General features: G+C 44.1%; 1 protein-coding gene across 2 annotated transcripts; it reads left to right on the top strand.

The window, feature by feature from the left end:
* The first annotated feature begins 222 nt into the window (after nt 1–222).
* Nucleotides 223–12,417, top strand: rhcgb (Rh family, C glycoprotein b). 2 transcript variants are annotated; one of them, XR_014553503.1, is made up of 12 exons: nt 223–437; nt 3,369–3,561; nt 4,708–4,858; nt 6,149–6,296; nt 6,462–6,628; nt 7,896–8,033; nt 8,540–8,676; nt 9,368–9,492; nt 9,943–10,016; nt 10,647–10,714; nt 11,447–11,598; nt 11,826–12,417. XR_014553503.1 is itself a non-coding variant. In XM_083654623.1 (11 exons), the coding sequence occupies exons 1-11, from the start codon at nt 314–316 to the stop codon at nt 11,478–11,480; spliced, it is 1,359 nt and encodes a 452-aa protein (XP_083510749.1). In that variant the 5' UTR covers nt 223–313; the 3' UTR covers nt 11,481–11,601. The 2 variants fall into 2 exon arrangements, 1 of the variants encoding a protein (XP_083510749.1); XM_083654623.1 differs by lacking the exon at nt 11,826–12,417 and having other exon boundaries at nt 11,447–11,601.
* The last annotated feature ends 5,092 nt before the right edge of the window (nt 12,418–17,509 follow it).

The following is a 17,509-nucleotide window of genomic DNA, read 5'->3' as shown; positions in this document are numbered from 1 at the left end:
AAGATGCATCACTCCCTGAACAGATTCTAGTGTGTTCCACGTGCCGTAGTGGAGGAGGGAGTGACAGGGGAGTGTCTAAACACACCTCCCGCTCAGCTTCACCTGCGGCTGAGATGCTCAGGACCCTCAAAGGTTCTCTGTCACATATGCAGAACACAGTGAAATAGTTCAGCTTCTTACCCCCTCCTTTATTTATTTTTTAATTGAATCCACAATGGGTTGCATTCAAAGCTTCAGGGAATTGTGTGACCGTCCAAAAAACACCAATGTTCGGTTCAGTCTGCCAGCAGTTTGTTTTGTGTGGCAAACTGCCATGATCATCTTGTTTGGCGTTTTCATTCGTTATAACGAGGAGTCGGATACACACTGGATAGAATACAGGAAAGATAAGAACATATCAAGCGACCTTGAGAACGACTTCTACTTCAGATATCCAAGTAAGTGAACTGTTGTGACTGCCTTTTTCTGTTTGTTTTTGTTTTGTTTTTTCTTTGTTTTTCTCATGTATAGATTCTCTTTTATAAATGGATAATTAGAAAAACAAAGATCACTTTTATATCACTTGTATATCTTTACACCTTATGGGGCTGGTTGAGACAGACATGGATTAAGCCTATAAGATTTAATTTTCAATACAAATATACTCTATTGGTTTTTAGTCTAGATTAGAACTAGGCTTTATCTATGTTCGAGCAACCAGCCCTATATCTTGTATCTTCATATTTTAACCTTTGTTATACATGAGTATAACAAAGTACAGAGATGTGTATTTGGCTACTTTCTTTCCATTGTATATGATGCTTTATAAATATGTGTCAATAAATGGGCTGTTTTGATCAATACTGTTTCACCATGAGTTATCAGAATATGTCCGGCAGTTATTCCATACTGCTGACAAGGCTCTGACACACAGGTGCACATTTCCCCTGGGTTTTTATTCACTTCATTTCCCCCCCTATCCTAACCATATCTTCTCTATACAGGCCATACATGTGTACCTACCTTTTTGTTCTGGTGAAAACAGATTTATTTCATTTGGATTGTTTTAAGAATTTGCTCGCTAGTTTTAATCTAGGGTTGGTTTTAGTCTAAGGTTTGTGCATGATGCGTGCATACGTGCATGTCTATGGGTGTGGTTGAACAACCCACGGTGTCAATGTCAGACTATCTGGAAGCCATCTCTGTTATGGTGTTGGATGTCAGATAATAAATTGAGCATAGCGTTAGTTCAGGCAGGCCACCAGCAGGTCAAGCTCAGCTCACAAACCCAGCCTACTCAGTCTCTGACACAGGGGACAACTGTCGCCAAGAAACCCTCCACTTTTCTTTCAGCTGTGGTTGGCGTGACATGATCTATGTTATACAGTCGGATGGAGAGACTCAGGTTCCTGAGAGCCAACTCGCTTAGAAGATTCTCAAATATCTGTGCCCCGTTCTTGGCCTACTTTGACGAGGTTAAAAAACGACAAGTGACTCGCCTAGCTGATTTTCCATGGCCCCCTTGCGTGAGACCCCATGCACAACCTCTTTTGTAAGCACAACACACTTGTTGTTTGTGTTATAAGGAAAAACTGAACATAAAATATTGGGGGGGGGGGGCCCAGCTTACTGTACATCAACTGATGGCTCAGCTGATTTCATTCAGTTCTGTACCTGGGGATCTTCCATGTGCTTACATGGAAGGGCAGGGAGCTCCCAGAAGCTGCTGCTGCTCTCCAGAACAGAGCTGCCAAATAACTACTGCAAATCGCTTCCCCCCCCCCCTTTTTTGCTGAAGTGGTCCTGACTGTCTGGAGACCAAGATCAGGCCTCATACAAAGCAGGACCTTATCTCCAACACTTTAACTGTTTCACTTTTCAGAGAGCATCATCTGTGTGAGGACAGTACATTCTGTCTTTTTGTCAGTTTGGCTGTGGATCAAAGCATTTGTTCACTCTGTGATATAACATTGTTGCATAATATCCTATAAAACCGATAATGTTTCAAAGTGTAATATGAGCCTATTGTCCCCTGAGCCGTGTCAGACGGTTACAGTAGGCTGTTGGGACTGCTTATTGTTAACTGTTGCGGCTGAGATTGATATTTTTCACCACGATTAACTTGAAAATGATCTACTTTCAAATTGGCTCCTTTGAGCCATGATGATGTTATCATGACAAAGACAGCATCTCATCAAATCACATCTTATATTAAAAGGGAGCAAGTGGGCAAAGTTTGTTTGTTTCAAGAATTTGGCCGGCAACAGCTATGCCGTTTTACGTGCGATCGGGCTGAAACTTTCAGGAAGTGTAAAGAGCACCTGTGCGGGTGACCTGACAGAGCCAGATTTTTTAATTAGGTAATTTCTCTAATTATCTAATGATGGTGTGATGTCATCAGTGATGATGTCATCAGTGATGTCATCCTTCCTGGCTGAGGATAAGTTCAGTGATGATGTAATCAGTGATGTCATCAGTGATGTCATAGAGCAGGCGAGGCTGCGTGGTGGCGCGCAGTGGGCGAGCTGAGTATGTTCGGTGAGCCCGCGCAGCGGGTGAGCCTAGGAATCGAGCGGGCATGGCGCGCGAGATGCCTTGTCATCTTAAATAAGAGATGAAACATCAACATACTTAAATAGATGATAGAAGGAGAATGCATGATAGCTGAACATAGAATGGAAGCCTTATTCCCCAGTAAAACTTGGCCCATTAAAATGTATCCCGCTGACAATGGGTAACTGAATGCCTCTCATAATTCCCAGGATCTTTAGTCACAATTGTACATTTTATTACTATATTTAAATGGCCTCTAACGTGATTGGACTTGGACAATAAGCCAACTCATTTCAGAAACCTCTCTCACCCACCTTTGTTCACACTTATTCATTCATTAATGTTATTTCTCCGCTTATTCTTATTCAGGGTCACAAGAGGCATGGGGCCAATCCCAGCATGCAGTGGGCAGTGTGTTAGCTCTGTGATGGGCAGTGTGTTAGCTCTGTGATGGACAGTGTGTTAGCTCTGTGATGGGCAGTGTGTTAGCTCTGTGATGGACAGTGTGTTAGCTCTGTTATGGACAGTGTGTTAGCTCTGTGATGGACAGTGTGTTAGCTCTGTGATGGGCAGTGTGTTAGCTCTGTGATGGACAGTGTGTTAGCTCTGTGATGGACAGTGTGTTAGCTCTGTGATGGACAGGTTGGGGATACCACAGATAGACAGATAATTGCATTCACACGTATGAGCAATTTAGAGAGTCTCCAATCCACCTGACTTGTATGTCTTTGGTCCTTCCATCTCAGGCTTACCTCCCATCTACTCCTTTCTCTTTACTTCTTCTACTCTGTGTCCTAACTCCTCCCTCTCTCTCTCTCCCTCTGTTTTTGCCCTAGGTTTCCAGGATGTCCATGTGATGATTTTTGTGGGATTTGGCTTCCTGATGACTTTCCTAAAGCGATACAGCTTTGGTGCCGTGGGTTTCAACTTCCTCATCGCAGCCTTCGGCCTCCAATGGGCACTGCTGATGCAGGGCTGGTTCCACTCACTGGACTACAGCGACGGAAAGATCAAGATTGGAGTTGAAAAGTAAACGTTACATTTTGTTCTGTGTTTTAAAATGATCCCCGCTTCTTCATTTCATGAGTAAACTTTCTTTGTCAAAAGTACAAAAAGGCACGCACATGCAGTGAAGGGTTAAAACCAGGTGCAGGACCGAAGTGCAAGTAAGTAATACAAAATAGAGTCCGCACACTGGCAGCTGCTCCCAAATATTTAATTGAGACCACAAAAAGTGTGACGTTTCGGGCAAAGCCCTTCCTGTCTGAGGAAGGGCTCTATTTTTTTTTGACTATTGTTTTTATTTTTGTGACTCTATTTTTTATTATAAACTTTCTTTGTCAACTTTTTTTGTAGTCTGATCAAATTTTTTTTACAACATTACATATAAGTGGCATTTCACCTGTAATGTTACTGAATTGTGCTAATCACAAAAGTTATTAACATTTGCATGCTGTCAAAAGCATAAATTTTACATTTAAACTTAATTAATAATAACACAATTTATAGTTGATATCATACACATTTTCTAAGTGCTAATTAACTTACCGTAGTTGTCCACAGGAAATAGAAACAAAAAAAACATGATTTTGTTTTGTGTAACCATTGAGTAACATGTTTTATGGGAATATGTCTCCACCTGCATGAAAAAAACAGCCTTAGGACAGGAAGTGGAGAAACCAGTCTTGACATTATCCTGCATAGATTTTTCTAGGCAAAAGAGACTTGATTTTGTCTGTGGACACAGCAGTTAACCTGACTCTGCCAGATGGGGGCGGTATTGTGTTCTGGCAGTGTCAGGTTACATAGCAGTGGCATAGTAAACAGAAACTCATTATGTGCAAATTAAGCATTATAAAACTGTTGAAGCGTCACCATGTTGTGTGTCAACAGACATGATAGGTGTGTGTGTGTGTGTGTGTGTGTGTGTGTGTGTGTGTGTGTGTGTGTGTGTGTGTGTGTGTGTGTGTGTGTGTTTGTGAGAGAGAGAGAGAGAGAGAGAGAGAGGTACTCGGTGCCCATAATGACATATTGAATCAATGTTCTTGAATCAGTGCATCCTCAGACTGGTTAGATTTTTCCTCTTGTATTTGGCTCATACAGATTCAAACACATCTCTCCTCAGATACCTTGTTACGTATACTAAAATCTGGCTTGTGTGTGTTTTGCTTTTAGCCTGATCAATGCAGACTTCTGTGTGGCGGGCTGCTTAATTGCCTACGGGGCAGTGCTGGGGAAGGTCAGTCCAGTCCAGCTGATGGTTCTTACTCTGTTTGGGGTTACCTTGTTCGCTGTGGAGGAGTACATTATCCTTGATCTCATACATGTAAGTTTGACTCTACTCCTTATCTTCAGCTATCACTCTGCTCAAACTTTAAAATGTTCAGGTACTTTCTATGACATTGTATTTGCTTCTGACTCTGGGAAAGTGGGGGAAACAGTAACCCCCCCCCCAAACCACTGTATCTCTGAACTATCTCTTTAACCAAATCACACACATTTAGGCTATTCTAACACATTGAAAACATAATGTATTTTTTTTTCACTGCCATTCACTGAGCCTCCCCTGAAACTGTTGGAGCCCCCCATTTGAAAACCCCTGACCTATAGCAGCCACTTGCAAAAATGGTTCACCGCCGATTTTCAATGCTGATTTATTTTGCACATTGAGGCCATTTACACCTGGCACCAACATGTTTTCTGTGATCAGATTTCAATCGGATAGTGCAGGTCGCAATCTGTCTTCAATGTGTCTTGGGGGCGTTTACACCTGTACTTTCAAGTGGTCAAGCACTATCAGATTGCAATCTGATCACAGAAAACGCATGTTAGTGCCAGGTGTAAATGGCCTAATAATCTCACACATATCTGAAAAGTGTAAACAGTTTTGCAGGCATTCATTTAGTTAAACAGTTATTGAGAGTTGATTTGAGTTACGGTGTGGACCGGTGATGTCATTTGTGCATGAATGAAATCACTGGTCCACAACTTTACACAAATCAACTCTCAATAACTGTCAAAATAAATGAATGCCTACAAAACGGTTTACACTTTTCAGATATGTGTGAGATTATGTGCAAAATAAATCAGCATTGAAAATTGGCGGAGTATCCCTTTAAACTTCACAATTATTTCACTTAGTTTACGAGTTTACGATTAAAGCATGTAGAAGAATGACTATTTTGGTCATATCTTCACTGTTATCTAACTACCTACAATACAAATAGTCATGGAATTCTGGACAAAATCATATCCAACAATACAAATATTTTCAGATTTGCACGCGAGAGACAAAGGGGATCCATGGCCTTATGTGGACTAAATTAGGGGTCCTTGAAATTAACAAGGTTGAGAATCACTGCCTTATACAACTGAGTAACCAGCAGCCACCAGTGTAGTCATAACCTAGCTACTTAGCAACCATGTAGTAACAAACTAGCTAGTAACACCCTAGCAACCACTAGTAAACATGTAGTTTCAATCACCTAGCAACCTTTACTACTAACACTACACTATTACTAATTCTGCTGCTGCTGCTACTACAACTGCTAGTATCTCCAGTAGCTAGCTTACAGCTAGCCCACATGTTTTCTCCACAAATGTTTTGTTCCTTTAGGCCAAAGATGCTGGAGGCTCCATGATTATCCACACATTTGGTGGTTATTATGGGCTTTCCATCTCGTGGATGCTTTATCGGCCTAACCTGGACCAGAGCAGTCGCCTGCAGGCCTCGGTCTACCACTCGGATGTCTTTGCTATGATCGGTGGGCCTGGTTCACACTAAAGAATATAGAATTACACATTGGTTATTTATAGTAATCACTTTTGATTAACTGCTCTTGGCAAAAATTCAATGCTTCAAATTGTGTGATTATGAAATAATGTTTATGAAGCCCTTTCGCCACTCCCTCCCCCACCTGTCTGTGTAGGAACCCTCTTCCTGTGGATGTTCTGGCCAAGTTTCAACTCAGCCATCACAGACCATGGGGACGGCCAGCACAGAGCCGCCATCAACACCTACCTAGCTCTGGCCTCCACTGTGCTCACCACTGTGGCCATCTCCAGCCTCTTCCAGAAGCATGGGAAACTAGACATGGTACTGGACAGTAGTGTTGTTAATCATTTTGCCTTGAGATTGGGAACCTGGGGAATTTCACCCTAGGAACTATACCATAGAAACCCAGGCTAAATGAAACACTTTTGCCACATAGGCTACACAAGTTCAACACCTTAAACAATTGAGACGTGGTACAAAAGCAAATGTAAATTTATTGAATAAATGATGACTGGACGTGTCTGTGGAGGGAATATGTTAAAGCAGAGAAAATCCAATGTTTATGAATTTGTAGCAAAATATTTATTACAATGGTTCAGTTTAATTAACACAGTAAATGTACTTTTTTAATAAAACACTTCCAGTGCTTAAAACAGCCAACTATAAAAAGGGAGGGGGAATGTGGGCGAAGACCAGCAGTGGGGAGGCAACATACATAAAGGTGTGTTCCAAGAGTGCCACAACTTACCTACCACTTGTGTACTCACAACACTGCAAACAGCAATCACTGCAAACAGGTGAATAATAGGGTGTCCCAGTGCTCTTAACACTACAACCGGTGAAGGGAACCACACTAGAGTACCTAGCCTCCACCGCAGCTAGCCAACCCTCACGCTAATTAGGGGGTTGGACTAGGGAGGAGTTAGTCTCGCTGGCCAGCCTCCTCTCCCTTCCGTCCGAGGAGTCTGGCGCCGCGGGGCTCCATAACTGGGATAAACCCTCCCCTGCTCTACTCTGCTCTCCCATTGGAGGCGTCGGTTTCAGTGGCAGCCGGATGTCCGCTCCCCGCTTAAGAAGCTCTGTCATTGGCTCCGACCATGTCAATCAGAGTGGCTTCCGCTCCCTCTTCCCTGTGTGTTGCTGTAAATAGTCCCCTGCCGCCTCAGGGAAAACAACAACCCTAACTAGCTAGCAAGCTAACGGCAGAAACCTACACGCTAGCTCGTTGCTACACGCTGAAAACGGCAAGTTGGATTGTTTGAAACTATTTTCCAAGGGCACTGCCGCTAAGCGCCACCCATCGCAATCCCCCTATGGAGACCTGTGGCGCCAGACTCCTCGGACGGAAGGGAGAGGAGGCTGGCCAGCGAGACTAGGGAGGAGTCAACCTAATGCTATAGGGGTGCATTCAAGAGCTCAGAGGGAATGTCGCCTTTAACATGAACACAACGTGTTCCTACTACAATATGAAGCTGTACTTTTTCTATTTCACCTGATATGTACACATCCTTCACCAAATCAATGCTTCAGAAAGATCAAACTGATACACTGGATTTCTTCTCTTATTGACAAACATGTTGTGCCGCAGGTTCACATTCAGAATTCGACGTTGGCTGGTGGAGTTGCAGTGGGAACGGCAGCAGAGTTCATGCTGATGCCTTACGGCTCTCTGATAGTCGGGTTCTGCTGTGGCATCATTTCCACGTTGGGATACATCTACCTCACGGTATGGTAGCGTTGCCCTTTTTCCGTTCCAGTGTAGACCCTTCTCACGGGGGCCATTTTGTGTCGAAAAGGCAGAATAAACACAGGTCCAAGCAAAATATTAGTGTTTTGCTTGGACCTGTGTTTACCCATGAGAAGGGTCTATTAAAGGCTAAACCTTTTTTCTCTTCAATTTTTACATTCAGCTATCAACCTAATACCCCTTTCACACCAAGGGTCCCTCCAGGGTTATTCTTCCCAGGTTGATTTTGAGTATAAAAAGGGTTAACCTGGGTTACCTGACCCGGGTTAAGGTAATTGAAATGGACCCTTGTCTGGAAGAAAGTATCATGTTTACAACCGTAGTCATCACTTGATTCAAACCTTTTGTCTCTCTCTGTTGTTCCTGTTCTGTCAGCTTACTAACATTTTAATTGCACTTTTTTGATATACTCACTAGTAGTGAGTATATCAAAAAAGTGCAATTAAAATGTTAGTAAGCTGGTTCATGTGTCTGTTGTCTCTTAGCCATTCATGGAAAAGTATCTGAAGATCCAGGACACATGTGGGATCCATAACCTACATGCAATGCCAGGAGTCATAGGTGGCATCGTGGGAGCCATCACTGCGGCAGCTGCCTCTGAGTCCGTTTATGGCCGTGAGGGGTGAGTGACGCAGAGGTCACAGCATGACCTGGCCTCCAGTAGATGGTCTGTAAGCTTAAATAGATCTTAAAGGTGAAGTTCACCCAAAAATGAAAATTCAGTCTACTCACCCCTATGTCGGGTGAAGTTTTTTAGTCCACAAAACATTTGTGGAGTTTTCCAGCTGAAAGTCCTGTTTTCACTTTAAGTTTAAGCTCACAGCTACAGTGAAGATTTCAGCTCAAAACGGGGTGTAAATGGCATCTTTTCAAGTCAACTTCGCATCTCGGGGCTTCTGGAGACTTGGATTATGCCAGACATGCAGTATGGAGGCATTTTATGTTTCTTTTTTCCCCTTTTCTTTTTCTTTTTTTTATGTTTGACAGTTGGTCACCATTCAATTCAATTGTTTAGGAGAATGCTGTAACTCTATTTCCCTGGAGAACTCCACAAATGTTTTGTGAACTAAAAAACTTCGCCCAACCTTCCACCGGCATTGGAGTGAGTAGATTATGACTGAATTTTCATTTTTGGGTGAACTTATCCTTTAAATACAGCTTAATTAAATTTAAATTAATTATAGCTTTTAAGTTCTAAACATGGTGGATAGAAGATTAAATTAGTGATATTTGTATTCTTGTGGCCAAATGTGAACTTTTCTTCTACTGTGTACTTTCCTTTTTTTAACAAGAGCCAAATCTTTGATTTGAAGGCTGATCAACACCTTTGACTTTGAGGGTGATTGGAAAAACATGGTGCCCACGAAGCAGGGCGGTCACCAGGCCGCGGGGCTCTGTGTGGCCATCTGCTTTGGTATCGGAGGAGGCATCTTGGTCGGTGAGAAACACAAGTTTAAAAACGGCTTTGATGAAGTACTTGTCAATTCAGTTTGCTCATGTAAATTATCATAACGTGTGTGGTGAATGTGATGCCCTGGGGTCGAATCTGGTGTCTGGCAACGGATGTACAGGATATACATATAAATACTCTCTCTCTGTGTGTGTGTGTGTGTGTGTGTGTGTGTGTGTGTGTGTGTGTGTGTGTGTGTGTGTGTGTGTGTGTGCGTGTGCGTGCGCGTGTGCGTGAATGTGTGCGTGTGCGTGTGTGTGTGTGTGTGTGTGTGTATGCGCGTGCGTCTGTCTGTCTGTAGGGTTGAGGGTAGTCTCAACGCCAGACCCATGAGAGTTCTTACGCTGATACACTACGTTACTGCATGATTCAACGTAATATTTGAGTCTGGGGAGAGACTAGGTTGACGGCATTATGATTTGTTTGTACTCTTCTCAGGTTGTATCCTAAGATTACCTATCTGGGGAGATGCTGCTGATGATAATTGCTTTGATGATGAGCCCTACTGGGAGGTGAGACACAGTTTGAAAAAGGAATATCAATATTAATTCACCCTTCTTTCATTATTTCATCCCAGAAACATTGTAAAATTATATTAATACTAGTAGATTGCTTAAAGGTCTCAGATTATTCTGTTTTCCTCATTTTGCTTTCAAATTTAAAATGGCTCAAGATAGAATACTTTTCTTCATGATGTTTTGCAAATTACTTTAGTTCATGAAGGGTATTTATGACATTAAGTCCTCACAGGCAGAACAATCACAATAGTTCAATATTTCAATTCAAATGAGGTAAACGTACAGAATGGAGCATTTCCACTTCATCTGAAATGCCCTGTCAAAAAGGATGACATTTTGAAAAATACTGAATGACATACAGTCACACGTCAGCCAACCACTATTTACAAAGAAACAGTTCATAATTTTCCTGTCTTGGATGGTGGTATGGCTTTCTGCCAGGAAGCTGTACCACCATCCAAGACAGGAAACATCTGATTCCCTGTATTTATTTTAGGGAATAGAATGTTATATCATATGTAACGTTACCACAAATTATAATACATTTTAGCACAATGCTTTCATTTTGTTGTTGGTTCTGTGTTTTTTCCTCAATGAAGAGGGTTGAATTTTAATTGTTCACAGCTACCGGAGGATGAAGAGAGCATTCCTCCCATCCTGGAATACAATAACCACATGCGGAACAAAGACGTGTAAGTGTCCCTTCTTCTTATCTGATCTATAGTGAAAACAGGAACTGGTCATGGTGGTATGATTTTCTCACACCACGCGACTGACCTTTTGTTGTTATGAAATGATATGTATTCTGATAAATGTCCTCAAGGTGGCAGCAGATGCCAATTTGCAGTGTGACAGCATGTGACTCATTGTCATTCTTGTAGCTGGTTGGGAATGTATGTATGCATTCCTAGTGTTGAATTCAGTGTGAACTGACTGTGAAGAAGAGGTTGCGGTCAGCATGGCAGAAATGTCACGGACGCCTGTGAGCGTCCAGGGTGAAACGTGTTTCCACGTGAAGCTCACATGTGCTGTTTGTTGATAGGGGGTTTTCACCGATCTGCATGTGCGGCTATTCAAAGTGACCTTGGACTTAAGCAACACACCATGCTTGGTCTGGAAATGGAAATGTTACTATTAGAAAAAGGGAATTTCATGCATTTATTGAGGGATTCCACAATACTTTATTGTGTAATCAATGAGAGAATGTGTTCAGTGCTATCTACCTAGGCTATCACAGAATCAACACAGGCTCCTATCCACCAACATTTGAAGTTAATTTAGTTATACCATGGCATCACACTGTTTATTGAGAGATGTTTAATGTATACATATTGGAATGTTTCTAATTTCCTCTAGTCTATCAATTTAATGGTTGTGTCAGTGTCATTGTTTGTATTCATTTTTTTTCTCTCCCCCCCCGGCAGCGCGGAATCAAATTTCACTGTGGAGCAGAATTGACGCTATAGGTCCTGATCCTGACGGATCTTCCTCTGTAATCCCATGGCCCTGTTTTGTATATTCTCCTGCTGGACACAAATATCCATTCATTACAATTATTCTACACCCATCAAAAATGGTATCTACCTGGGGAGGAATGGGGGGGGGGGGGGGGGGGTCACTGTTAAGTTGTGTGTCTATAGTGCTGAGTCTTAAAATCTTTCTTTTCTTAACTCAAGTGAAATAATCTGACAATAGAATTAGATAATCTCCATGTTAGCAGAGACTTTCTTAAAATCAAGTGACATTATTTTAATACTATAGTAATCTGCTTTATTTTAACATACTGTCCTCTGTGTGATACAGGTGAAACTGCGTAGGAAATTATTTCACCCCATTTGAAGAATTTTTCACTTGTTGGAATAGAAAAACTACATTTTGTTCAGATGGATCTTGTGCAGTGTAGACTCATCAGACAAAATCATAATGAATCCACCATAACATAACAAAAATGACATTCTGTTAGGGGGAAAAAGTCAGTCTCATTGTAATTGTCAGACCAAGAACAACATTCTTTTTACCGTACTTGTTGTCAGAGACAATATTTAGATCCCTGGTTGTGTTTTACTGTGTTTTAGACTTGCTTGTGTTAATTTGATCTGAATTGCACTTTAAGGATGTTCAGATGGAGCTTTGATGGAGCATAGTTTGTTTCCACCTTGTTTGATTTGTGTCTGTCAAAATGTGTGTGTGGAGTAATTAACCTGCAGGTGAAGTTAAAAGTGAATTCTACCATTATGAACTACATTATTATGATAAGATGTTGACTTCCTTTGTTATCTGTATATTTGCATACTTTTGTTTGGTTTGTCTTTTCCTCATATTGTGAAACATTGAGAAAAACAACTTCAGTGATTTAATTTTGTGTCTTCATGGAGAAACAAAGATAACCTTTACATTAAGACGAATGTGAATGGGGGGGAGGGGGGGACTGTGATGTTTGAAACTACGTTATGCTATGCCATAAAATAGATTTTTTTATCCAGATATGACGGATCAATCTGAAAATTAATAATTTTGTCAATAGTGGATCTGTAAATTCTGAATGTTTTTGGAATATTTTGAAAATTGATCTTGATCAGTTTATTAATGTTGAGCATGTAATTGTGAAAATTAATAAATTGCAATTATTACAGAATTTGTTATGTTCATTTTCTTTCGATTCTCTTAATATTTATAGGTCTATTTTGCCTAATTAAGTCTAATTGCGAATAATGACAATTTTGTAAAAAAGAAAAGGGGGGGGATGGACCACAAATACAAGATTTATTCAAATCAAAATAAGAAGCAATAAAGAGTTTCATATTTGGTTCAGCTGAGAATCCTCCGCAGTGCGCTCTCCAGAGGGGTCAGAGCGAGGGGAAGGGTCATGCCTCATGGCTCTCTCGGGACACCAGTGTGGCCAAAAGCAAACTCCAGCCCGGCCTCATCATCATGACCTCAGGTCAAAGGGGAGGAAGAGAGCAAGGTCACTGTCAGGGCTGCACACGTACGCTGCAGTCTGTCATTTCAAAAACACACACGGAGAGAGAGAAGACTGTCTGATATGATCAATTCCTGTGCATTCACATATACTGGGCTACTTGATTTCTTTGAAGGGATTGGTAGAAACATGGAAGAGTATAATTATTTTAAGTGAAACAACCCTCCAACAGATAGGATGGATTAACCAATTGTCCATAAATATGCCATCTCATTATGTGGTTTATTTCTGTATATCTTAAGTCCAGCCATCATTTTCTGATGATGGCTGCACCACCAGTTCACCTGGTCGTGGCATTTCATTGGTTTAAGAGGGCAGCTCATGGCGGGAGTGTGGGTGATTCCCACACATGGGTCGCAGCGAGGAATCCGTCTCCTCATCTAGTCTCCTGTCTAACAAAGGCAGGCTTAGTGCTGTTTTCTTTTGTCATCAGTAACGTGTTTGAGTAAAGGAGGTAATGGTGCCACAAGTGCTCCAATTAAACGAGATGCAGCCCTGCTGGGAAGAAAGGGTCCCCCTCCCTGCCACCCCCCCCCCCCCCCCCCCCCCAACACACACACACACACACACACACCGGGCCCCTTCTCAACCCAACCCCCCAGTTCCCGCCCCAACTCTACTCATGTTTATTCATCAGCCACTTAAAGGGCATATGCAGAGGCCTGTTAAAACTAAATCAGACTTTTTTTTTATGATAGCAGGCCTTCCTTCCCCTTGGAAGTCAAGGGAGCCAGACACATGACACATGATGACACATGACACCTTGGGTTCAGGAGCAAGTGTTTGAACGCACCACAGCTATGGCTTCCATAGGAAAAAAACCAAAACAAAGTGGCGGTCAGGATTTCGAGGGAGATCAGCTCTAGTGCGACAGAAAGAGCAGAGTGGAGCGCACAGAGTCCACAGCGAAGAGGAGAAGGTGAGACGGAGAACTTGAGGAGGCAAGGGGGCATGAAAGAGGGAGGGGCCAGACACAGAGTGAGGCCTCACACTTCCATTTGCTGATGACTGACTGCCTGCCATCCAGGCCCAATCAAGGCCGGTGATTGACAGCTTCAGGGAAGGAGAGGCTGGGAACGAGGCTTCAGGATGAGAGCTCAGAATGGAAGCTATAGAAAACATACGGCCATACAGGGGGGCCGGAGAGACGCTCATTAATGATAAAGAACAGACCAGACCACTGTATGTTTTCTCTGCATGCCAGTGATGCTGCTTGTGAGTTGAGATTAGTTTGTAATCTGCTGTACATCGTGAGGTAGCAGCATATACAGAGCACTGCAAGACCAACGGCTACTTGGGAGGTCGTGTTTTGGCACCTCTTGGTTGATCTGGATCTGGATTTTTGTCTGTAATATTTGTACAGAACTCAATTTATGATGGAACCATTTATTGACCATAATTGGTCAGAAGAAACAAAATAATATGTCTGACAGTGCTTCTGATCTAGGACTTCCCTATTCATAAGACCTTGCTAAACTCACTGATACAGTATTTGTCAATTACGACTACTAAACCCCGCCTAGGGCACCAAGGGGAGTAACACAACCTGTATAAAACTCCACTGAGTTCACTTCACAAGTATCCGAGAGTGTTTGAGGATCCACGGGGGTTAACAAAGTATTCAGGGGCGCATGTTCGTTCCCTTATAAAGAGACTTGTAAAAGCTGCTCCTGAAAGCATCCACAAGTCCATAAAACTGTTCATAAACTATTCAAGCGCCAGACTCTTCTCCCTCTGTACGTCCTGCACATGTAAAGGTTATTTCTTATAGCAGGTTCATCTGGCGTCCGAAACATTTCACGTAGTTCAGATCTGGCCTATATTTTGTGGTAATGTGGGTCCAATCCTTGCACTCATGAGTGCGTCCCTTTTCTGCTCTGTTTGCAACCACTGAGATATATGATATGATATCATATCTATATATATAGATATGATATATGATATATATATATCTTTATTATATGTCGATGTTTGCAACCCATGGACGATGAGCCTCACGTCTCTGCCCACCCCAGGTATCCTTGGGCCTCCCCATGCCACTAACTGTCCACAGAGGCTGCTTAAGTGTCCCTATCGGACCACAGTGGAGAGGAACAGCAGATTAGCCATGATCCTATCCGCTCGCCGCTAGCCCCTTCATACGCTCCGTTACACCAGCGTTTAAAAGGAGGAGGGGAACGCCATTCAGGCCCCATGATATGAATCCCAGACGTAGGGGACAAGAACAGGGCTTTCACCCGTTTCACAGAAAAGACCCTTTCTGGCACCCTCTAATTCTGCTGGTTGCTACGGGCTCCCGGGTTCAATGGCGGACTCCCGTTGTGATGGGGACAAAGCCTCTCAGTCATCCAGCCACGGTTGCTAGGGGAGGCCGAATGTATGGGGAGGGACGGGCTGCCGTTGTCCCAGACGAAATGTCTCTCTTAAGGCGGGCGGGCTCTGGTGACTGACAGGTGGCTACACGCTCCAGTGCGGATCGCCCGGGAGGTCTGAGGGGCCTTATATCTGTGACCGTGTGTGTGTGTGTGTGTGTGTGTGTGTGTGTGTGTGTGTGTGTGTGTGTGTGTGTGTGTGTGTGTGTGTCTGTGTGTGTGTGTGTGTGTGTGTGTGTGTGTGTGTGTGTGTGTGTGTGTGTGTGTGTGTGTGTGTGTGTGTGTGTGTGTGTGTGTGTGTGTGTGTGTGTGTGTGTGTGTGTGAGGAGAACGGCAAGAGTAGCCGGCAGGTTATGTGGGTTAGCAGGGTGAATGGAGGGGTTGGGGACATACAGTATAGGCTGGAGAGCTGGTGCCGTGTATCACCTGCAGGGGGAGCTCCCTCTGCTTCATATTTGCAGATGGACTCCTGTGTTGATGTGTCTGCCTGCATGCCTGGGCCCCCGACCAGGACATCCATCACCATCAGCACCGCTCTGTGCCTTCACAGAGCTCCCTCTGTGCCCCCCGTAACCTGGTGCCCTCACAGAGCTCCCTCTGTGCCCGCCGTAACCCGGTGCCCTCACAGAGCTCCCTCTGTGCCCCCCGTAACCCGGTGCCCTCACAGAGCTTCCTCTGTGCCCCCCGTAACCCGGTGCCCTCACAGAGCTCCCTCTGTGCCCCCCGTAACCCGGTGCCCTCACAGAGCTCCCTCTGTGCCCCCCGTAACCTGGTGCCCTCACAGAGCTCCCTCTGTGCCCGCCGTAACCCGGTGCCCTCACAGAGCTCCCTCTGTGCCCGCTGTAACCCGGTGCCCTCACAGAGCTCCCTCTGTGCCCGCTGTAACCTGGTGCCCTCACAGAGCTCCCTCTGTGCCCCCTGTAACCCGGTGCCTTCACAGAGCTCCCTCTGTGCCCGCTGTAACCTGGTGCCCTCACAGAGCTCCCTCTGTGTCCCCCGTAACCCGGTGCCCTCACAGAGCTCCCTCTGTGCCCCCTGTAACCCGGTGCCTTCACAGAGCTCCCTCTGTGCCCCCTGTAACCCGGTGCCCTCACAAAGCTCCCTCTGTGCCCCCTGTAACCCGGTGCCCTCACAGAGCTCCCTCTGTGCCCCCTGTAACCCGGTGCCCTCACAGAGCTCCCTCTGTGCCCCCCGTAACCCGGTGCCCTCACAGAGCTCCCTCTGTGTGTCTCTCTCTGGGCCTGAGCTCAGAATGCACCTTGGGTTTTTTCTCAATAAACTTGAACAATGTGTTGTACATTTTGAATTTAATTGGGGGGGAATGGCACCACAATGGTGGAACGAGCTCCCCCCTTCTGTCAGAACAGCTGGATCTTTTCCCATCTTTTATACTCTTTATAACCTTATTACTTGAATTAACCTATCTATCTTCTTCCCTTTTTACTGTAAAAAAAAAAAGCACTTGAAAATATGTATTCCTATTGAAGGCTTAGCTGATGAAGACTGTGATATGCAGTCGGTTTGACTACTGTTGACAACATGTACTTATTATAAACGGGCACAAGCATCTGCTACATGACAATATTTTGACATTTCAAATGAACATAGCAGTCTATTTCCATACTGTGCTATATGGGTAAGGGTTAGAGCTTTAGGATGAACAAAGCAAAGAGAGAGTGCATTATAATAAAGGGAATTTAAGGCTGCAGGTTCATCATCAGTCAAACCATTGGGATGGATTTGTGATATTTCTGATTCTTTGTGTCTCTCTCGTCTATGCCTCGTGTCTGGGAACCAACGCCCTGCCAGTCCCAGACATCAGTGCACCCTGATCCCCACCCACCCACTCGTCTGCGCCAACCCTCCAGGCCATGGAGGTGAGCGGGGACAGACAGGGGACCGGGTGGGGATCTGAGGGGTACAACACACAGCGCCGTCTCCCCCTCGGTTAGACGTCTGGGACTGTCTGAGTTCTGCTCTCCCAGACAGGAGGCCTCAGATGTGGCCCGCGCCCTTCCCCCCTTCCCCTTCCCCTTGACCTTGACTCTCTGTCATCGTGGCCCTCCAGACAGGCTGGGGTCAAAGGCTAACACAGCAGCCACACATCAGACACGGTTCGAGTCCCCTGTGTCTGT

This window comes from Poromitra crassiceps, assembly GCF_964638095.1.
Source record: "Poromitra crassiceps genome assembly, chromosome: 18".
NCBI lineage: Eukaryota > Metazoa > Chordata > Actinopteri > Beryciformes > Melamphaidae > Poromitra > Poromitra crassiceps.
Note: the sequence above shows the minus strand (reverse complement) of the source record. Positions and strands in the feature narration are given on the sequence as shown.

What these genes read in the sequence shown, in the direction of transcription:
- rhcgb (XM_083654623.1), top strand. Translation starts at nt 314, where the DNA reads ATGATCATCTTGTTTGGCGTTTTCATTCGTTATAACGAGGAGTCGGAT. An exon ending in CTTCTACTTCAGATATCCAA is followed by an intron (nt 438 to 3,368) that starts GTAAGTGAACTG and finishes TTTTTGCCCTAG; the next exon opens with GTTTCCAGGATGTCCATGTG. An exon ending in GGATGTCTTTGCTATGATCG is followed by an intron (nt 6,297 to 6,461) that starts GTGGGCCTGGTT and finishes CTGTCTGTGTAG; the next exon opens with GAACCCTCTTCCTGTGGATG.